This window comes from Grammomys surdaster, unplaced genomic scaffold (assembly GCF_004785775.1).
Source record: "Grammomys surdaster isolate TR1022 unplaced genomic scaffold, NIH_TR_1.0 206, whole genome shotgun sequence".
In the NCBI taxonomy this organism is placed as follows: domain Eukaryota; kingdom Metazoa; phylum Chordata; class Mammalia; order Rodentia; family Muridae; genus Grammomys; species Grammomys surdaster.
Window position 1 is genome coordinate 3243224 of NW_021604651.1, and position 23961 is coordinate 3267184.

At 36.3% G+C, this 23961-nt stretch overlaps 1 protein-coding gene across 1 annotated transcript in view; it reads right to left on the minus strand.

Annotated features, from left to right (window-relative positions):
* Cwf19l2 (CWF19 like cell cycle control factor 2) overlaps positions 1 to 23961 on the minus strand; it is a 61196-nt gene that overhangs the window by 13334 nt on the left and 23901 nt on the right. The window contains exons 9-16 of the mRNA XM_028771400.1: positions 22004 to 22094; positions 19875 to 19967; positions 14945 to 15061; positions 13250 to 13387; positions 9602 to 9814; positions 7214 to 7330; positions 5285 to 5440; positions 3972 to 4063 (exon numbers count right to left, since the gene is read on the minus strand). Coding sequence (XP_028627233.1) covers positions 3972 to 4063; positions 5285 to 5440; positions 7214 to 7330; positions 9602 to 9814; positions 13250 to 13387; positions 14945 to 15061; positions 19875 to 19967; positions 22004 to 22094 — 1017 coding nt within the window. The remainder of the gene's footprint in view (positions 1 to 3971; positions 4064 to 5284; positions 5441 to 7213; positions 7331 to 9601; positions 9815 to 13249; positions 13388 to 14944; positions 15062 to 19874; positions 19968 to 22003; positions 22095 to 23961) is intronic.

The following is a 23961-nucleotide window of genomic DNA, read 5'->3' on the forward strand; positions in this document are numbered from 1 at the left end:
TTCCAGGAAGGGGCACTCAACAGAGTGAACTTCATATTCATGACCTGAACTGTGATGTGAGATAACTGTGCAGTATTTTATTGTCATTGCAGTACAGGAAACTAGCACATATGCCAACACTCAATATCACTGGGATACTTGCCAGGATGTAAGTGGAGTCACAACATTCATATAAATACCAGCTCTGCCATGGCTTCTCCTTTATACTGTCTTTCACACTACAGCAAGTAAGGCCTGCAGCCCTGCTGTAAGAGTTGTGGCTCGATAGATATGGCAAAGGCACACACATCAGAGTATGCCTTTTCCCGCTTGCCCACCACAAGGAAAACTGTTGGAGCTCTATTATCACACTTCAACAGTGTGCACAGAAATAGGGTCTGATCTTCAAGTTCCAGAAGGTAAGCAAGGGCAAATGGCAAAAGTCTCTATTGTTTCAGGAGGCACTTGTATTCGTCTAACCAACAACTTGAGGGAAGGTTTCCCAAGCCTGGCACTGGGGTTTTTGTTAGATAGAGCATGGCTTATAAAATGTTGCCCCTATATTTTTTCAAGTTTCCTTAATGTTATCTATCTCTCCTTCTTCTCTAATCACCCTGTATTATACTTCCTCTCTTATCACCAGTTAAAAGTCATCCATTTTCCCCATTGCCCATTTCATAGCACTGCTTCCTGCCATCCTCTGTTCCAGAGCTCCTTCGGACCTCGTCCTCCCATTGGTCCCTACTACTTTACTGGCTTCTTCAGATACATTAGGTTATCCACTAAAATCTAAAGTTCCAGAACTAAGACTGACAAGTAAAAGAGAACAAGCAATATTCAGGCGTGGAGGAACTGAACTAGACTTAAGCTCCTCACTGAAAACTGGTTCTCACAGTACAGGAAGAGATTATACAAGCTGCCAAAGTAGAGGAGCAACCATACTTCTACCAAGCTGTAAAACTTATAAACTCTAACAATGAGATCAGCAAGATGTTACCGATGGTGTAAGAGTGGCACTTCTATCTTGACAGTAATGAAAGCTAAGGTGCCTAATGGAACTTAGGGCCAACTCAATAGTAGAAAATTCATGTCTGATTCTACAAACCTAGCCAACTACTCATGGCTAGAGAAGTCACAGACCTGAGAGCAGAACCTACTACTGTCATTGTCCTAACCCAATATGGTATCTGTGTTCGACATATTTTTGGGTACAGAAACATATAACTACCACTTCTCATAAAGAAGTTTCTTTTTTGCAATAGACAGGAACAGAGATCCTCAACTGGTCAAAATGCAGAAAATGAGGAAGGGTCTGAATCCCAACTAATACATCTACAATGCAACCCCTATACCTAAGGCTCAGGGAAAGTCATTGGAGAGGGGACAAAAAATTTTAAGGGCCATTGTTGGGAGCCAACTCTTAGCCGAAAGTGGCTATCAGCTTTACAGCCATCTCGAGCCATATACCCTGACAAGAGACTTGTTTTCAACAGCCCACAATAGCTGAGCACACTCTGATAAATATCTTGTTACACTATTTAGTGCCCCCAGCTGCAAAATGCACGTGGTATCCATGGCTACAAGGCACGCGAAGTAGTGCCTTCAGTTGAGCTTGTCCATGAGGGCAAGTCACGTGGTAAAGGGTATAAACACCCAGGACCTTTCTTTTCAATAAAAGAGACTTGACCAGACTCTGTCTTGTATTCATCTTTTGCGTTTCTTGCCCCTCCGTCCCCACTCTCTTTCTTGCTAGACCCTGACCTGCAGACCAGAGCAGCAGAATGAGCCATTACAAAGTAGCAGAATGGGCAGAGGCTCAGGATACCTGTTGCCATATAGTGTCACCTAGGCACAACAAAGAAAATGCACTCAACAATCCTCAACTATACAATTACCTAAACAAAAACAGCATAATGACAAGACCAATTGACATGCAAACATAGATGGGGAAATCTTGCCAGGCTCCAGACAAGATAAAGAGTTACAAGTGGTCAATAGACTCTAAGATGCATCCAGAAGTTATCTGCTTTCTTTCCCATGTACTGCAAATTCAAAAGCACCTCTGATAAAAAATTCTATGAAGCCTTACTTTTCAAGGTTTCCTACCTTCAGAATCTTAAAGCTGAAGCAAGACTCTTGCTCTTATATGCAGCCACACCTATTTCTTGTTTTCTGTGAGCATCGTTAAGTCTTGGTTTTAGAAAGGCATGCATAAGCACTCAGATGGCCCCACAGTTGTACTTACAGTGCCAAATATGGAAAAACGCATTTCTTTTAAAATGTCTACCTGGAATGTATTTGACTGTGATTACAATTTCATGAAAGAATTTTTATTATGAAATTATGATGATTTAAAAAGGGACAAAAAACTGTACATTAAACACCCTTTGAATGTGCTAATAGAAAGAGTAAAAAGAGTAAACAAGATACATAGTACTGGTTTGGTTGCCCCCCCCCCTCCCCCCCCCCCCACCCCCGTTAAAATTCTGGCCTAGTTCTTTAGGGAAGGAACAGAAAACAGTTACAGACAATCTATCTACCTCTGAGTTAATACTGTACCTTCACTGGTTCTATGAAATGTGCACCTATGAGGTAGGCTGTTAGTATGATAGGAAATGCTAACCACTCATGTGTTTTGCATTACATGTCTGGCTTTCCAAAAGCAGAAATGAAGGGAAAATATTACAGTGACATCTACTTGAATAGCAGTGGCCAAATATTTTATTAAAACAGGTCCCATGCTGAAATGCTTTAGAGTTTGCACGTCATCAGGTTCAACAGTCTGTTAGACTACGGGACGCTTAGCAGCATTAAAAGCCTCCAGAAGCAACACATGGACAAGTATGTCTGTATTTAAAACAAACACACAAGCAAACAAACAAACAAACCCCTCCATTTGGAAGACCAGTCTAGCATGCAGGCTCAGTTGAGAGCGTGTGTTACAGGAAGCTCCATGAAGGCAACCATCTCTATTCTGATCTACTACACACAGAGTATGCCTAAAAAGAGCTGGTAAACATCAGGCGTGCAATGAAGACTTACGGTATCAGGTAATTTTAAAAAAAATAAAATTCAAAAGCAATCTATCTGACTATTTATTTTCTATTCAATTTAAATTCTATTCCTACTAAAGAATAGTCAGTATGTAAGTATTTACTATATTGCATCAAAAAGTATACCTGCTAGTCAAAACTTAACTATATATCCTTGAGCAAATCTCCAAAGAACGAGTAAATACATAATCTAACCCAATTACTATGTTCTAAGAACACAGCAGGGAACTTCTATATAGAAAAGTAAATTTGAGGCCATGGAAATGGCTTAGAGGGTCCTTGCCACCCAAGTGGAAAGAGCTGAGTTATGATCCCAAGAACCCAATGTAACTTGATATAGCCTTACAAACCCATAATCTCAGAATTCCTATGGCAAGATTGAATGCAATGACAAGAAAATCCCTGGAGGCTTGTTAGCTAGCCTAGTGTATACAGTAGAATATAAGACACCCTGTCAAAACACAGTAGGTAAAGACATGGACATGTGTACACACACACACACACACACATACACACACACACACACACACACCTACCTTTCTTCTTAAATGGAGGGGGGAGGGAAGAAGGGGGGACAGAAAAATGGGGAGATCTCCCAAACTTGAAATAAAGCCCACACAAAATTGTTTCTTTCATTATAATACCAATGACAAAAATCCCCTTCTCCTGAGATGCTCTCAGGGCAGAAAACAGAGGCCACCACATCTGATTTAGGGATTAAAAGGGCAAGGAATGAGGACTCGAAGATTAATTTATACAAATAAACTACCCCTACAAATAAGTATTTTATAAGCCAGAGAGAATGAAAATACTTTCCTCTTAATGTATACTTTAGTTATTTTATCTTTACTTACTCAGCCAAAAAGCCTAATTCTAAACCAAGAGGTAGACATTCACAAAGATTTTCAACACTACAGTAATTTCTTATATTAGCAAAACTTAATACTCACAGACTTTCTAATATCTTTTGAAGACAAATCAATCAACTTCTTATTCATGGACCATTCTTCATCAGATTCCATTATGGCTTTCTACAAAACAAGCATTTGAAAAATCGAAAAAAAAAATCAATAGAGTAGCAAATACTCTAGAAACTGAATTTTGGTTTGTTTCTTAGGTGAATGCTAGATACAGTGCATAGGAAAGACTCTTGTTACGAATGGGTGAAAGCCTTAATTAGAAGACCTAACACTAGAACTACTTAACTTTTAAAAGCCTGACTTTTAATCAGGGAAAATATTCTTTTACTCAATCTTAACTCTATAGTGACCAGCTCAACTTCATGTGACAAAATGTGGTCCTTGAAAAGATTTATCAAGGGGCTGGAGAGATGGCTCAGTGGTTAAGAGCACTGACTGTTCTTCCAGAGGTCCTGAGTTCAATTCCCAGCAACCACATGGTGGCTCACAACCATCTGTAATGGGATCCGATGCCCTCTTCTGGTGTGTCTGAAGACAACTACAGGGTACTCATATACATAAAAATAAATGCTTTAAAAAAGAAAAAGAAAAAAAGAAAAGATTTAGCAATTTAAGATAGAGCAAGCTCTATGAATACATTTCAGTCTTTTTGTAATCACAGAAGTCTACTCAAATAAATTCATTTAATTTTACTATTCTTCAACCATATATCAAAAGATTGTATATTTGTGGCTACCAAGAACTAGTTCAGACCCTACAACAAGGAAGTAAACATGTAAAGAAAAAGTACTCTCAAAACTAAAGACTACTTTTAAAGGCAAGGATAAAAATACATAGAAATGGAACTTTAAGACTTCCTAAGTTAACTAGATAGGTACTAGTTACAAAGTAATCTTATTTTCTTTTGGTTACCATTAATGAAACACATTTTAAGGTGAAATAAACATTAAACTAGATCCAATTTAAATATATCAAATAGGCTGTTATTTCATGTTTATGAATGCATGAGTTTACTTTTATATAGTTATGACCTGAAAGTGCTTCATGGTAAAACAATGATTTAATTAAAACTTAATTTAAAAAGAAACTGTAAGTCACTATTTGATAGCTTATTTATACTTCTAAGCAAACCCCCTTAAACAAAAAGTTCAAATTTTTTTTATACAGAAATGTACTTGAACTATTTTATGCTTTACCTCACTTTTAAATATAAAATTTGGAATTGATATATAAAAAAATACATTACTACAAATACACCACCCCCCCCCAAAAAAAAAAAAAAAAAAACAGAAGAGAAAAGAAAAATGTATGGAAAAGCTGCTTAATAATTACCTTAAAATAAATGGGAGCCATATCACCCGCTTCCTTTGGGAGAGGGATACACTCATAAACCATATGATAGTGTCTCTTCAAACCCATGTTGGTCTCCAAAAAGACACAGTCCAATCCTTTATCTTCAAACATTCTTACCAATGATTTCCGAAACATCTAGAGGAAGAGAGAAACGACGACAGGCACATATTCAAGAACTTCTTCACATTTTCAAATGTTTTTATTCTAAAAATTTCTGGTTAGATGGAATAATTTGAGATGATCAACTGCATTAAAAAGGATAAATTTTCTTCAAGCTCAACATAGAAAAAGAATACTATACAATTTGGATCTTTATCATTTGCAATTGGTTGTTGTTCAAGTATGTTTCAATGAAACTGTCTGTACATTTTCTACCAAACTTACAAGATCCGAGGTTAAATTCAGTGTTATTAGTAAGCTTCCATAAGAAGAAAATAACTGAAAAAGAGCTCCTGCATTTTCAAACAATATTTTGTGTTAAGTCAAATCACTTTTGAAAATATATGTAATAAAATGATGTGTAAACAGACGACTAGCCACCAGAATATGATTAATTGGGAGTGTCACACACATTTGGAAGTAAAATCAGAACACTGCTTCCTCAGCCCCCTGTGTAGATATCTCAGCACTCCGCTCTTTAGTCATGTGTCATGTCTAGCGGTCTTCCTTTCACAAGAAGAACTTTAGTACCACCATTTCCATACAACAATTTGGCTTTTCCTCCCTCTCTCAGTTTTCCATAATACCCTGGCTTCCTGAAGTCTGCAAACAACAATGCAGCCTGCTATAGAAAACACTATACCTTTGGCTACAATTAGTGATCTGCATTTCTCCTATTACCTGAAATCTTACATTCATGTGCTCACTATCTAGTAGACTGAATAAATGCTTTATCCACCTTGAAGTGTTTCACCACATATCTTACTCTCTCACAGAAATGTATAACGAACACACAAGATTCTTGAAATTAAACACTTTTTATACTGTATTTTATTCTGTTAAATCAGTTTTTCAAAAATTTTTAAATGCATCTCAGAAAAGTCCTGCAATAATCCTAAATATCAAATTTCCATACTTTTTACTTTCTATTAAGAAACATTTTCTTCATATCAAAAATAATTTGTCTGTTGTTAAGAGTTATGACAACATATTCGACTAATAAACTCTGGGAGTACCAACTTAACAAAGCGCTGAAACAGAATGCATTTCATAAAATGCAGGCAAATATGTCCTCTTTTAGCATCTTCATCCACATTCTGCAAAGTCTAGCATATACTGTCATCTCTTTTGAAGTCTTGAAATTTCACATTTTCTAACCTGGGTACTCTGTAACCTTTATACAGCTGAGAACACTTAAGAAAATAAGAATTTGCTTTCCTTATTAATCATTGTGAGGCCTTGAAATAATTCAGAAACTATTTAGCCTATGATGTGCCTTTCAATCTCTTAAAGAATCAGCCATCAAACTGTATAACTGACTCATATAAGAGAGTTCAAAGCCAGGGCACACTATGAAGAGAACAGAGAAGAACCAGAAGCTGGAATAATAGCACAATCACAATAGCAGTGAAGGCCAAAAGACAAAGAGTAACTGCTGCCTGTAAGCCTGCCTTCACAGCTTTTCATTCTCGGAAACTTTCTCTTATTGGATACAATTTAATAAGAATGATTATCTCAAGATGAAAAAAGCACTAATTAGAATCCCAATTGACTTTGTCAGTTCATTTAGTTAACAAAAGATTTCAAAAAAAGGAGTATGTGAGGAAAATAACAGCAATGAGAGATTAGAAACATGATAATCTACAGAAACCTACAAATTGTCAAGTAAAGATATCAAATCTGTCTGAATTTATCATAATAATTTGCAAAACCTCTCACGAGCACTACAATGAGCCCCGCAGTGCTGACCTGAATCTCCTCCCAGATATCTTCATCTAATACAGTGGCTGCCTGATGATGCTGCAGAGGGACGATGAGGCAGTGTCCTTCAGTGAGAGACCGGAAATTGGGTAAACATAAATAAACCTAGGAGCAAATTCCAATGGTGATGTATGTTATTTGGTCATTTGTAACAGATGAGATTACAGTAGTGACAGCATGGGACTTACTAGGGCACTCTGCTTTGTAAAACCTTTTTTTTTATTAATTATTCCATTTATTTACATCTCAAATGATATCCCACTTCCCGAGTACCCCCTCCAACAATCCCCCTTCCCATGATAACCTACTTCCTGGTTACCCCTCCACCAACCACCATCCCACATATCTTAATACCCTCAAAGATACTTTTCTACATTTAAAACATCATGAAAATGGCTTCTAAAAAACTGGGAATTCAGAATATAAGTCTCAGTTCTCACTGATACACATTACAGACTAAGTCTTCCCAAATAAAAATAAGAACAAATGTCACTTGCTCTTTTATCTGAGGGAATGATATACATACAAACACTGAAAACAATAAAGGGCTAGACCTAGGTTACCCTGAGCTAATCTTTAGTCTCCTTAATAGGCAAGTATTGCCCTCCACTGTGCGCAACAACCCTGTGACCAGTAGGTAAATCTTTCAGGATGTACAACAGAACACTAACTTCCACAAACCAAAAGCTATGAAGCCTCAGAATGATGAAATTTCCTAGCTGTTCTATAACTTGCCTACCTGTTCACTAATATATACAAAAAGGGTCTTGATGTGATTTTTATTTTACTTATTCTGTTACTCTAAAAGTGTAAGAAAATTGCTACCACATTGGAAAGGGAAACATGGATGACTTAAATTGGTGTGACTTAAATTGGTGTTCCGGGGCTGTGTTCATTCATACTGAGCTTTGGAATAAACCACCTCTTATTCCTTTGTAAGGAGAGCTGGGGTTTTTGTTGTTTGTTTGTTGTTTTTGTTTTTTAATCACTAATACAAATTATGTGATACCAGCCAGGCAATTTCTCTTATTATGGAACAAAAGTGAGTTAACCCAGCTAAGGGAAAGAAAACAAGCCCAGGATTGCTTTATCAATCTGGCTAAAAAGTATATTTACATATATGATGACCTGTACCTGAAGCTATTATTCTATTAAACACAAGAAGGTATTCATAAGTATGTGAATGTTGAGAAATATAAGTGTTAGCATTTCTTTTAGGCTCTGCCCCACAGTTACCTGGCAACAGCCAGGTATGCCAGGCTCACTATAAAAGGGGCTATATGACCCTCCTCGATCTCTCTTACCCTCTATTTTCTTCCCCTTCTCTCCCTGCCCCTTTCTCCCTCTCTCGCCTTCTGGCCCAGCTCTCCGTCTCCATGTGCTCTTGGCCAGCCTCTCCCCTCTCCCTTCCCATACTCTAGACAACTCTACTCCATACTACATCTGTCGTATGGCTGGTACCCCAGGGGAAGAGATGCCACTCTAGCTTTCTTATTTCGTTTTCTATCTCTTCCGTGCCAAGGCTTCTTATTCACTGGAACCTCAGAGAAGACTTCTAGAAAACCTTTTCAAAATATGACTCCTCCATCATTTTATCCCTCACTTATGACAATATGCTTCTGAATTGGAGTGATTAACCTGCTTATTTTATTACATTTCGATAGAAGACAAATTTCAGAAGTATAACTGCCTTGCCTAGGTAGATGCCAAAATTCAAATTCCAGTAGTACCCTCCAAAATATCTTTAAATGAATTTTAAAATTGACCTGACTCTACTTTTCCATGACAATGAGAATTTGGCGACTACCCCATCCACAAACTAATTTACACAATATGAGAAATAGTGACCAAAACATATTTATGGAAATAAATGGCAGATATTCTATGAAGATAAGATCCTTGGAATACCATGGTTAGCTAAGGTTATCCCTGTATTCACAAAGCTGAAAGACTTGGGAAATGACCCAACTAACAAGTCAAAGGAACTTCAATAAAGTGTTCAAACTGTGCCACAGTCTATGATAAATCAAATACCTGTTATGAAGAATTAAGTAAAGAAATGGAAGCTGCTTTGGATTAAGGTTCTAAGGGGAGATTTTAGTGCCAAAATCAATTCTATCACTAGGTCATAAAGTTTGACAACAACAGAGCCAGAATTTGATTCTTGACAACAGAATCACATACAACATGAGTTGAGACATTGAAACACTGATACTTGGTATACCAAAAACCCTAATAACTATGTGGTCACTTAGAGAACAAAATATGTGAAAATTAGTATAAGTAAAAATCTTCAAAATTTTTATAAAAATCTGAAGAAAGAGCATATCTGCTTATACTAACTGACATTTACCTTGTCTGTATTTTATTTCTTACCTTCACACCGATTGCAACAATAAGGTGCTTGGGGAACTGAGAGCTGTCAAAACAGTACAGACACTTTGCCATTTGTGCAGCAAGCCTCTGGTGCTCAGCAACTGCTCTTCTCCTCTGGCCCTCTTCCTTCTTACCAAAATGCTCTTTCTCAGCTGCTTTGGAGACAAACATGTCATCCAGAGTATAATAGTCTCCGTCTGATTTTCCCATAAACTGAAAAGTCAAAATAATAATAGTAAAGAGATAAAAGGTGGTAGCTAATATTCTGTTGAATAATGACATCCTAGAGTTCTATCTGTAAATACTATGATGCAACCTATAATTTTTAAATGTTTAAAATTAAGCTTGAGCTCAAAAAAAAAAAATCAATCCATCTATCATTGCTGAGGCCACCCTCAACTTCATCACAGCAAAAGTCCCTTAATCTTTAGTAAGTATAAGCTCATGTCATTCAATTATTTTTCTAGTACTATAACATGGAAATTATTATTATGTTTACTTAAGCTGAAAGGAAACCAAAATACAGAGGTTAAGATATTTGAAAATAGAGCATATACAATATATAAAAAAGTAAATATTGTTCTATTTGATCTCTACAACTCTGACACTCTTTCCAACATATAGACAAACACAAATTTTATGATCTTGCTTAAAATCCTTATCTCCATATTGTATACAAGGCCAAATACAAACTCTGCTTTAGCCTAGAAAGAAAATGATAGATACAAACAGTTGGTATGAAGGTAAAGAGTCAGAATTCAAAGTGACCATTCTCATAATCTAGCATCAATGACTTGAACACATCCAGCCATACCTATTCATTCTCTATGCTCTACAAAGCAAGTGTCAACACTCCATGGCACTGGTGCCTACCAGCTCGCACATACTCTCTGACCTATTCTTTCCATGCTGCTATTCTTCTCATTCTTCAGCTGTAGTTCTAGATTTAGATGTCACTCCCAGGAAGAAGTTTCCTCAATTATGTGTGGCCCTCCAGAGTATTACCATCAGTCTCATAAAGACTGCACTGTGTTCAGTGTTCATGGGCTTGTTTCTCCTTTTCTACTACATTACCTTCTCCTCAATCTTCTACCCTCAGATCCTTTTAAAAATCATCAAATATAAAACGAATATAAGATACTTGTATCTTAGCAGACATTTAAAACAATTTAAAGACAGAGTAGCTCTACTTAAGTAAAAGGATATTTCTAATCAAAGATCATGATAAAGAATGGTCATGCTTTAATTCTAGCACACTGAAGGCAGAAGCTAGTGGATCTCTTTGTGTTCAAGGTCAACCTGGTCAAAACAGTGAGTTTCAAACCAGCAAGGGCTACATATTGAGGCCTTACCTCTACAAGAACTCTTTTCAGGAAACTTAGTAAATAAGGGAGACTTTCAAAAGCCCACAATTTAAGTACCTAGTATCCAGGAAGTGATAAACTATGGCTCACATGCAATACAGGCCCAGCCATTTCTTCACTACCACACTTCCCCCAAATTACTGAAATTTTTATTACTGTAATATAGCCACACATTTATTCACAGGCTGCATATGGTTGCCTTTGCGCTATAACAGGAAAGCTGAATTTAAAACAGAAAGAGAATGATATTTCCCATCTGGTCCTTTATAGAAAAGTTTGGTGAATCCTGTCCTTTGCAGACTCTTCATGAAAATATCTAGCACTATTAGTAGTAGTAATATAATAATAACAATAGGATAACACCACTTTAAAGAATATAGTAATTCAGCTACTTAGTTCACAAAATTTGAATAGTAAAGCGATTATGAGTAGTGTTTATAGGAATGGTTATAATATATGCCAACTCTTTTACTTTTATACACATTTATTATTTCAAAATTTTACCAGATCTAATTTTAACTGTTAAAAGTATAAAACACGTTATCGCTATGCTGAGGCTACTTATTAAGCAGAATGAACTGAACACCTGCATGCCAAATCAACAATTTCATAGCAATCTGTCTCTATTAGTTTTGTCACAAACTGGAGCCATTGCTCTGCCCACTTTAAAAAACACCTTCGTCTTTTTATGAGAAGTTGCCTACCTTTAGTGTTTACCCAACACAACCATAAGTAAAAAATGATTACAAGGAAAACGGGTTGGCAGAGTTTCCATCTTTGTTAGCTGGAACATCTAACTAAGTAACATCTCCATTAACACAAAGAACAAGAACAAAGCAACACTTGTGCCAAAATGCTAACAGAACGCTACTATAAATTCAAGTATATAATTTAAGGCAACCAACATGTGGAGAAAAAGTCCAGGTTGAATGTTTTCATTGCACAAAAATTTACCTGGTGTGTAGCTTTAATAAATCCTATCAGAACTGGCTTATTTCTGCTTAAAATTATTAGGAAATACACAAATCACATTAAGGAAAAAAAAAACTCTAGGGAGGAGACAAATGGAAACACTGGAAGCTTTCTCATAAATATAATAACAATAACAGGCTAGGCTGACAACAAATAATTACATTTTCAATCATTAAATTCTCGCACCAAGGCAAGCATGATCCTACACACCTACATTCTCAGCCACATGCGGTACTCTATGAAGCTTACCTGCGCAACACAGTACAATCCTACCTAGCTCCAAACCAAGAACACTGGAGTAAATATTGAAAAACTGGGAATCAGATCAGTGTCTTTCCCTGCCATCCTCAGAGATGGGAACTAACAGAGAAACCCACAATTGGACAGAGTACTGAGCATGAGAGAGACATTAGACCACTCAGTTCTAAATAGGGTGTCTTCACCAAATATCTTCTCTCAAGACTCCAGAAACTATGCAGAAGACAGAGTAAGAAGAGAGAGTAAGAGCGAGTGGGGATGGAGGACACAAAGTGTCATCCAAACACAACAGGCTTGACACACATACAAACTCACAGTCAGCTAGCATTCATATGTCTAAACAGATCCAAAGCATGTGGGATTCCTGCACTGACAAGCGGAGTGGACATAAGTCCTCAACCTTAATCCACAAGTTATCTTTAAGTGCTAACTGCTAGCTTGGAAAAATTAGTTTTCCCCAATAGAGTCTTACTGGGTATATAAACCACATTTAAAGGAGGCTTCATGCCGAGTAGCAGATGGCTACCACAAAACAACCTCAGTGGTATTTTTGGAGACTTTTTTTAAATCTCATAATGCTTTACTTAGGTACAATTTCTTTCAACTGCTCACGAATGCACTATTTAGCATTACTGGTCTTTTGCTTGTATATTGTGGATTCTAATTTTGTACTTTCATGTGTGTTCTTCTTGTGCTTCTTCTTTGTTCTTTTTTTTTTTAAACCTGTTTGTTTTTTAACTTGTCTGTTTTCTAGAAAGAGAGAAAACACAGAGTTGGATGGGAAGGTAAGGAAGATTTGGGAGAAGATGAGGGAGGAGATTAGCTATTATCAGAATCTATTGTATGAAAGAATTTTTTTCACTTAAAATACTGGAAAAAAATGTCACACAATATTTGCCCTAACATTTTCCATGTAATAATTTACCATGTAAAAAAGTTCAATTTAATGAAATAAACTAAGATTAGAGACTATCAGACCTCTTTAACCTCTACACCACTGTCAGACTGATGAATTAGTTTCTCAAAATGTAAACGTTTGCTGAGACTCTCTTACCTTAGATGCCATTTGCATGAAAAGTCTGTTTTGATCGTTATCTGTTCCCATTTTCTCATTCTTGACTAAATCATTGAGACTCAAATGATCATCATCAGGAAAGTATCGGATCCTTTCTTTATCCTCATGGGTTGAAACCTATAGCAAAGTGAACATAATGAAGTTTCTGCAATGCTTCGAATGGATTATCCACAAATCTGATAACAACTATATGAAATCCCACCACATACCACAATTGTTCCTTCCATGTTAAAGAAGGTCCATTAAGTGTAAAAACGTTAGTGCTTCTTGCCCTTTCTTGTCTTCCTTCCCAGAACAAAGTACCACACTAGCTGACTGTCGAGTTTCATGAAAGATTATAACTGTCCTTTCTCCTCTCTCTTTTGCTTTTCTTCTAGTTAAAATTTCTTCGCACTGTGGAAGGAAGACTGCCAGTATTCAAGCAGGAAATAGTATATAGAAACCAGAGGTGAAGGTTCACTGCTAAGGACCTAGTGTTTGTATCCCTCTCTCACCTCATACAGTACACAGTCTCAACACAATGGCACCAGGAGTCAGGACTTTGGAGAGGTAATCAGCTCATAAGGAGGAGGCATCATGGATAAGATGAGACTAAAGTCACTACAAACCAAGATGTTGACCCCACCAGTGCCTGGATTTGGACTTCCCAGCCGCCAATAAGAACGAACGGATTTGTTGCCAGGTCACCAATCTGACCTGTTCTGAGAGCCAGACTGACAAACTACTCACTTCTACAACAAACACGTTATCACCGTATACTCTAACACTGCTCTTATTTCGTCACTAACCTGAATGTCATTTGCTACAATTTCCCGGGCTGCACATACTAAATATCTGGCCTATGCTAAAATGTAAATTCCAGCCCCGAATGACTGTGTCTCTGACTTTAGTCACTCATTTAGACTGTTCAGTAGTATGCAACTCAAAATGGCATATGACTGTGCTTATGGATTTCTAGTCAGTTCTGCTGTTTTATATACTCAATCTTTTATTTTTCTTCACATCTCTCCAGCTTCCCCAGACCTCTCATTACATCAGCAGTATCAATCTCATTTCTGTTTATTAAATTAACTAGTATCTACATCAGGACAGGCACTCAACAAACAATATTTGACATAAAATTTCCAACAAATAATTATTTGTGTATTCTGTTGTTATCTACAAATCTTCAAATTTAAAACAAAAACCTAACTTAAAGGAAGTGAATTAAATGTGTTGTTTTCATCACCTTTCCAAATGCTCGGGATAGTGCTAAAAACTAATTGCCACAGCTGAAAGACAGAAAAGAAAATGAGGTGCTTAAAAGTTATAGCACCTATGTAATTAAGACATTATTGTGTCTGAACACTCTATTTTCAGACCTCAAAAGTGTCTACAAGGATAACAGATCAAGAGGTCAAGCCTTTCTACGTGCACTATGGCAAACATAAGAAAGAAACCGAATACAAAATCAAAGAAATTTACATCAAAATTAAAATTGTGGTGAGCCTTCTGTGTGCAGTCACTGGGAAAGACACAGCTGAATTGTTTGGCATTTGTAAAAGGTAAAAAAATACAAATAAGAATAAAAGTGATTATTTCTTATTTTCCAATGTTTTCATTTCAAAAGCGTTTAGTCTAATAAAAAAGAGAAAAACATATGAATCAGTAAATAAAAGCATATGCTAGACATACTCTCTGTCTCTTCCTTCTTTCTGCTTTCAAATCCACGGTTTCACCAGGGCTGCTCACAGGCCACATTCTTCCAGACGCATCTGTTCGAGTAAGGATTACTTCTTGTTCATCTTCATGCTATGGAAAGGTTTAGTCAATGTTTGAAAAACTCAAACAATGGTAAATTTCTATACTTAACAACAACAAACTACAGAAAAGATTCTCATTTTCATACAGAACTATGGGTCATTTTGAGTCTTTTGGATTTAAGTCTTTTATGTCTATTGGATTTTTATCATCCATTCTAAAGTAACTGTACCAAAAGACAAGAAGGAGAGAGACCAAAAGTTCATGTTAGTATTTTAGTAATTTAACTATGGAAACAACCTTGAAATACTTCTGTTACGATTTTTAATTGAGCATACTGGGTGTTGAAACTAAAGCCTCACATACAATAAATACTAAGTAAGCCATAGCCAACCCTCTTATTTATTGTAAGAAAAAAAAAAAAAAAGATTCTGAGATACAGTCTTACTAAATTGTCCAGAGTGGCCTTGAACTAACTGGTAGGAATGGGGTAGGAGAAAGACTCAGTTTTCTTTAACAAACTTTCCACTCATTAGTCATTGAGAGTTTGACCATATTCAAATGAGTATATGAACAACATAAATTAGAATTGGTATACTTTTTTCTTTTTCTTCGTTTTTATTCTCCAGAGAGGGCACAGCGTGGAGGGGGTAGACCTTAAAGGACTGGAAAGTGTGATCAGGATGCATTATGTAAAATTCCCAAATAATCAATAAGAACATTATGCTGGGGGGAGAGGGTAAAGGATGATAAAGTACCAATAGTGTATTGTACTCATATGAGAATACCCATCTCTGATACAGTGGACAGCAGATGTAATAGGTGTTTCATAAACTTATAACTTGTAACAAGGCAACCAACTCTTAAAGCAGTCTTTTCAAAGTAGCTTCTGCAATATGATATTAAGGTTTCCTTGTCTTAACACTTTTCAAATATCTTTCATGTGTCTAGCTTGTCATAAGCTATTATATTTCACATAATGTAAGGACATTATCTTTCCTAAAAAAATGTAGCCAAATGTATCATAACATAACATAAGCCTAAAATGGCATAACATAAAAGTTTTCAATGATGAAGGTGAATGTCGCTGGTAATAATCATTAAGAGCAGTAGGTGATAGACTCATTAAAAATCATTGAAAAGAAGCCAATCAAATTATTTACATTTCAATCTCCTCCTCAAGTCAATATAAAAATTCAACTCAATATAAAAATGACCTTCCATTTACATTTAACAGCTGCAGTGTTGAAGAAATAAAATACACCCTTATTACTGTTTTTATAGTTTATTTTTTTCTAAATACTTAATCAAGATTGAAGACTGTCACTACTTCTCACCCTTAATTTTTTTGTGTGCTGTTATATTTTAAACCTTTGACCTGTCCCTTTGATAGAAAATATAAAGATGGGAAAACATAATAATGTAGCTTCTAACTTTATTATACTGTGAAAGCCGCTCTCTATTCTAATACTAAAGACTTTCAAATTATTAATTATGTAATCACATTCCTTCATTTGAAAGTATTTTCTATGTCTGTCACATTCTCTAGCCTGCAGTTCTTTTTAGTCTCCTGTGCGCGTGCACAGTAGTGTGCACAGTGGCATGCACAGTGGTGTGCACAGTGGTGTGCACAGTGGTGTGCACAGTGGCGTGCACAGTGGTGTGCACAGTGGCGTGTGCGAGTATGCATGCAAGTGGAGATCAGAAGATGACCTTGGATGTGGCTGACATCCTGTTTTGCTTTGTTTGTTATTTTTACACTGGGTTTCTTTCTTAGTGGCCCAGCATCTACCAAGTAGGTTAGGCCGGCTAGGTGATAAGCCGCAGAGATCTGCCTGTCTCCACAGTCTCAGGACTACGATTATCATGTTTTACCACTTGGATTCTGGGGATCCAACTCAAGCACTTTACTGACTGAATCATCTCCCAAGTTCCTGAAATTTTTTTATGCCTTTCTTTCTTTAACTTAGTATCTCAATCAGCAACTATTTTCAGCAACTGTACTTCTAAGAAATAAAGTCCCTGACCTCAAGGTTATGGCTTCACTTAGGCATTACTCCCATAAGAATTATTAATACTCAGAAAGCTAGATTCACTCTCTGTTACATCTTAGAGATATCTGTTTATATGCTGGTAATTCCAAGATCTACTGATTGCCCAGAAATCCAACCTCACTGCCACCAATACTGTCCCACACTCTACCATTAAACATAAACCTAACTTTTCTAGTCTTTAATCTAGAGAGTACATTATCACAGAACAGGGTGATGCTCAAAATGACCAATTGTTACTAACTCCATGTTACTAATACAATAAAAGCTCAAGAAACTACGCATTAGTAGATATTTGAAGCTAGCAAACAGCAATTTTATATTAATTCCATCTAAATTAAAAATTGAGACATTTTCTATATTACTATATTTTTATTTCACATACATGAATGTTTTGCCTGCATATATGTGCAACGCATGTGTGCCTAGACCGTGAGGAGGCTAGAAAAGAGTACCAGATTCCATGGAACTAGAGTTACAAATGTTTATGAATTACCATGTGAATGATGGAAATCAAACCTATAGTGACATCACAGAGTCATCTTTCCAGCCCCATTTCCTACAGTCTTTATTTCATATCCCATAATTAATGAGTCACATTTTATGACACTATCAGTCCAAGATGAACAGAAGAAACACACACACATACACACAGAGATGCACATTTGATATATCTATAAGCAACCTTAATCCTGCATGGAAGACTAGAAGCACTACAGTAAAGGTCAAGAGTCAGGAAGGCCTTCCACTTCTGACCCTGCACTTCTTTTCCAGTTCTTCATAATTCTAGAAAATTTACTGTATATTTTAGTTTTATTATACAAGAAAAGTTACCTTCTTGTTCAACAGAGAAACCAAGAATGTAATCACAGCCAACAGTTAGTTCTGAAATAATTTTAAGTTTTAAGTTAATTTTTAAGATATTTAAGCAACTTAAGTGAATACAACTCTGTATCACAAGTTACTTAAAAAGTAATCATTAGATTACTTGAGATAATCTTACCTTAGTCACCTTTTCTCAGGCAAAGTCAAGGTAAATATTTTAAGTGTATATAGGACCTGGTACATTGTCAAACAAAAAGAGCCTTCAATAAATTCCTGATAAATGGAGGTAACAGATGAAGGCCTCAAATCGACTGATATGTTCTCAAACACAAACAAAAATCCCCACTCGCTCCCCTCGGGTGTCCTTATCACCACGTTGTCTGCTTTTATTTCTATAGTGCTGCTAGTAAATAACACCAAAGCCAACTCACTTTATGCATCTGTAACAAAGAGGTCCATTCTACAAAGAAAAAAGCCTGGCATGGTGGCACATGCTTTTAATCCCAGTGCGTGAGAGGCAGAGGCAGATGGATCTCTGTGAGCTCAAAGTCAGCCTGCTCTCCATAGAGTGTTCCAGAACAACCAGAGCTATAGAATAAAGAGACTTCATCTTAAAACACTTAAAAAAAAATAGGCAAACCATTAACATCCATGTTACTATTTTTTCTCCAAAGATAGCAAACACACTTTCTGCTACAAACAGAAAGCATTTATAAAAGTTTTTCATTTCCTAAGAATGCCAGAGTTTTAAATTATTCCCAACAATCACAGTTCGATCTGTATAGCTTTCAGTTTTACAAACACTGAAATGAAATGTTTCATTATAAATGTTTTGTGTAGATATTTTTATAAATAAATCTCAAAGTGCTTTGTCTTATCCATTCAGATCTGTAAAACAGCCTTACAAGTGGAAAAATTTGTGAGTTCTTAGTTGAAAGAAGAAAACAAAATACTTTTCATTAAGTCAACTAGGCGATATAGCCAGTGTTAAACATTACCTACTGGTATGTAAAATAGCTGTGGGAAAGCAAATACTATTTTCTCATAAATATATTATCAATACTATTGTAAGAAAAAATAAGTATTTGTCAGAAAAAAAGATGCACCTCCAAATCTAGAAGTCTGTTTCCAGTCAACTAGCAGGTGACTTAAAACTCTTTCTCACTCTTTCTGGAATAGGATATATAACCTTCTGATATACATCATCAATTTAGATTTGTTTTTTATTGGATGTTTTATTTACATTTCATATGTTGTCCCCTTACCTCATCCCCCACCCACCCAGGAACCCCCATCCCCTCACCCCTCCTCCTTCTTCTCTGCGGATGTAACCCCTACCTACTCCCCAACTCCCACCTCCCCACCCTCAAATTCCCACCCCCTGGGGCGTCCAGCCTTCATGAGGTCAAGGTTCTCTTCTTCCACCTGTGCCCGGCAGAGCCCTCCACTCTTATGTATTCAGCTGAAGCCATGGATCCCTCCATAAGTGCTCCCAGGCTGGTGGTTTAGACCCTGGGAGCTCTGGTTGGTTGGTATTGTTGCTCTCCTCATGGGGTCACAAACCCTTTCAGCTCCAATGGCCTTCACTCTACCTCCTCCATTGAGACCCCATGATCAGTTCAACGGCTAGTTGTGAGCATCTGCCTCTGAATATGTCAGACTCTTTCAGACTTGTCCCTTCATCCCTACTCAAATGAAAGTTCTAGGCAGGTAAGTGTTTTCGTTTCATGCAATACTAAGTAAATGAACAAACCATAGATAAAATAATTGCCTTGCATCACATTAATATCTAATTCAAGTCTCTTAATTTTCTGTACAAAACGAATTGAAAGACACCAACCTGCAGCATCTAGAACAAAAGCAGATCTCATGGGCCTAGGAAGAGGCTTCCTAGGGATGGCCGTGAAATTCAGACATCTCGTATTACAATAGCAATGATATTAAACTAAGTAATAACATATATAATCACATAAACTTTTATTACTTACCTCTACCCTTGATCGCTTTGCTGGTGTCTGTGTAATGGTTTCTTTACATTTATTTGCCTCTTTAAGTTGGGCTTTAAGTTGTTCAGCTAATTCCTTCAAAAGAAAAAATAAGACAGTAAGCTGTGGTTTTAAATTTTTCATTACAGAATATTTCAAAGATATAAAACAGAGAACAGCTTAGCAAAAAGCCCTACAGTCAACAGCTAACTTCAATCATCAATTCACACTAAATTTTAATGAGCATACCTCAGATAAAAATTGCTAAGTGAGAGCATTTGTTTATGGTTTTGAAGTAAACAGTTTCAAGAGAGAGGCACAGAAATGGAAGAAATACACTAGGAATATATTAAGAATCACACTTTTTTTTTTTTCGAGACAGGGTTTCTCTGTGTAGCCTGGCTGTCCTGAAACTCACTCTGTAGACCAGGCTAGCCTCGAACTCTCGAACTCAGAAATCCGCCTGCCTCTGTCTCCCAAGTGCTGGGATTAAAGGCGTGTGCCACCACCACCCGGCAGAATCACACTTTTTTAATTTCTTAGGTATTACAAATTTCTAATACAGAAAACTTCAGTTATTTGTCATACAAAGAAATCACAAGACAAAAAATTGTATTTTCTTCATTTCTGATAAGAAATTTACATAAAAACTTTGAATATATTTCACTATTCTAAGAACTCTGTAAATTTATGTAAAACACACAAGAAATGATAAATAGATTTATGTGACAAAAAAGAACATGCTAATCTGCCATGCTTCCATGAAAAATAGAACAGTTTTTTTTTTTTTAATGTAAGCTAACCTACTATGTGACCACTCCATTATTTTCATTGATTCCTCTGTGCTTTCAAATATTAAACTTCAGGTCTTTTCTACTGTAATTATAGTTAACTCATGTCTCTTACTAATTTTTAGGCCAAGCTGAATTTCATTGATTTGCAAAACTGTGTTCAAAGAAAAACAGGGAATACACAGTCTATAACAAAATGAGAAAAAGCTCATCTTCTTTAGCTACCCCTTATACTATTAAAGAAAACCGTTCTGATAGTATAACAGAATAAAAAATTTAAAGAGCATTTACCTTTACATTAAAAATAAACCTATGCTTATGACAGTAAGTGGATTTATTATACTGTACATTGAATACTGTACATACTATACTGTACTATACTGTACATAGTAGACTTACTATGCTGTAAATACATACTATACATAGAAAGATTCCTAGCTTTGATACTCTGCCATATCAAAATTAACATAAATTAGTATAATGGGCATATCACCATGAACACATGGGTGAATGAGCAGTTCCTACAAAATCACCGTCTCTCTCTATTCTTAGACAAATTGGTCTTCCACTCATAAACATGATTTAGGTTCTTTTCAAAGCATTTTTAATTTATTCGTGTGATGCATCAAGACGTGTGTGTAGAGACAGGAGGACAACTTGCAGTAATAAGTTCTCGCCCTTCCAGTATGTGGGCTGCATAAACCTCAGATCATCAGCCTTGGTGACAAACTCCTTTACCTACTTGAGTCATCACACTGATTACAGGTTAAGTTTCATATTCACAAATTGATAAGCTCAATGGTTAAAAGCATTTGCTGCTCTTACAGAGGACAAGAGTTTAATTCCCAGCGTATACTACAGGTGGCTCACAACTATCTACACCTCCACAAATCTCGGGGATGCAATACATTTTTCCGACCTCCATCGGCATCCCAATGGACATGAACATACATAGACCCACATACAGACATTAATAAAATTTGTTAAAGAATATTAAATTTTTGCAAAAAGAAAATAAGCATTCCTAATAAATTAAAATGGAAATGAAACAAAGACACCTTTAGCTCCTACAACTATGTCCAAAAATAGAAAAGTGCTTAAAAATAAAAATTTTTTCATAAATTTCAGAAATCTAATAAAAGGAAGATAATACATATATATTTCTCTAGTAGAGGAACTGTAAGAGTAGTATTTCTACAAATTCTCAAGAATTTCTTTAAGAAATGAAGAAACAGTAACTACCTTCAAAGCATGCCACAGCTAGATGACTGAGGCTTCTAAACAATCTGTGAGAGTTAACAATTTCACTCTTCTCCAAATAAAAACACACAGGGGTCTTACCATATTCCCCATCATTTCTGCCTTGATTATCTTGGCCCCCAACTTGTTCTTCTCCTCAAGACTCAAGATACAGGTGGACTCTGGCTCTGGACTACAAGTCAAACAGGCCAGGGGAAGAGCATATGTTAGTTATAAAGCAACCTCATGGATTAGCTTAACTCATTCAACAAAACATTCAGCACTAATAGTAGGTCACAGTAGGTTACACATAAAAATTAAGGTCAGCATTCTAGGGAGAACTACACTTCAAGATTCTGCTAAATAAAAAAATTATCAATATAATACAGTTACAATTTAACTGAAAAGAAACCCAATAACAGTAAAATAAATAATATACAAATTACTTTTATTATATTTATATAGTTATTATGATAATGTATTATATATTAATAATATTATTATATACTAGTATTTTAAATGGTATTTTTGAATATTCAGCCAGTGTACTGGGGCACACCTGTAATATCCACACAGGAGACCAAATTTGGAAGCTGTCATGAGATAGAGGCCAGCTTGAGCTACATGGTGAATTTGAGGTCAAGCTGGGCTACACTGAGAGACTCTGTTGCAGAAATAAATAAACAGAATCTATATACACTCTTAGAAAGAAAGAAAACAAAAGCACTAATATCAAGCTATAATTTTTTATATCTTGAGAAATTCTGTATTCCATGACAAGTTATTGATCATCTTAGAACAATAATCTTGAGTATATTTAGTTGCATTCAACAAATAAAAGCAGTTGTTTGTTTTCATGTAAAGTTGGCCTGTGATTAATTAGAAACAAAAGTAATTTAAAATTGAGGCCATGTGCCAAACTCAGAAATTGAGATCATGTGCCAATCTCAGAAAAGCCAACATCAGATAACACAGCTTAACTACCTTAAGAGTCAAGGCTACAAAACACAGGGAGGGTAAACCTTGCAAGAGCCTGAAGGCATCCAAAGCAAAGAACAGTAACAGTCCTACAAGTCCTAAGTTCCTGTTAAAGGATACTAAAGAAAAACAAGCTATACGATGAGAGTGTCCCTCAAGGCTGCCCTGGAATATTCATCAAACAATACCTACAGTCAGAGAAACAACTTTACCAGTTGGTTAAAGAAATGTTCGGAGGATTCTGGTAATATTGTCTGGTCCCATTTGCCATAAAACATAATTGCATAAATAAGAAAATACTGGGTAAAATGCTTAGGAAATAATACCCCATACAATAAAGTGATGCTCAGAACCCAAATCAAAAATGTTAAAATTAAGTACCAAATGGTTTCCCATTTACATCTCAAAACAAAAAGCAAAAATGAATGTATGACACATTTGAATGAAAATGTTCTTATGAAACTGATCAATTCATACAATGATGCATATCAATAAACAATAGGGGAAAATGCAGCATTCACTGAGTAAATATAACACCTAGCACCCAAATATCAGATATGCAAGTAAGTAGAAAAGTAATTACGAGAAAACTTATCAAAATCAAAAGCCATCAGAACTGACAGATATAAAAAAGACATATTCAGTTATTAGTACAAATGCATCCCATCTGTTCATAAAGAAATAATAAAGATATTAAAAAGACATGTTAGCCAGGCTTGGTGGTTTACATCTGTACACAGGACAATGGGAAGATACAGTATTCAAGGCCAGAATAGCCTCTGTCGATACAAAACCTTGTCTCAAAATGCACAAGGGCTGGAAAGATGGCTCAGAGGTTAGGAGCACTGACTGCTCTTCCAGAGGTCCTGAGTTCAATACCCAGCAACCATAAGGTAGCTCACATCCATCTGTAATGGGGATCTGATGCCTTCCTTTGGTGTTTCTGAAGACAGCAAGCTCACATATATGAGAGGAGGGAAAGAAGGAAGGAAGGCAGGAAGGCAGGAAGGCAGGAAGGCAGGAAGGCAGGAAGGCAGGAAGGCAGGAAGGCAGGAAGGCAGGAAGGCAGGAAGGCAGGAAGG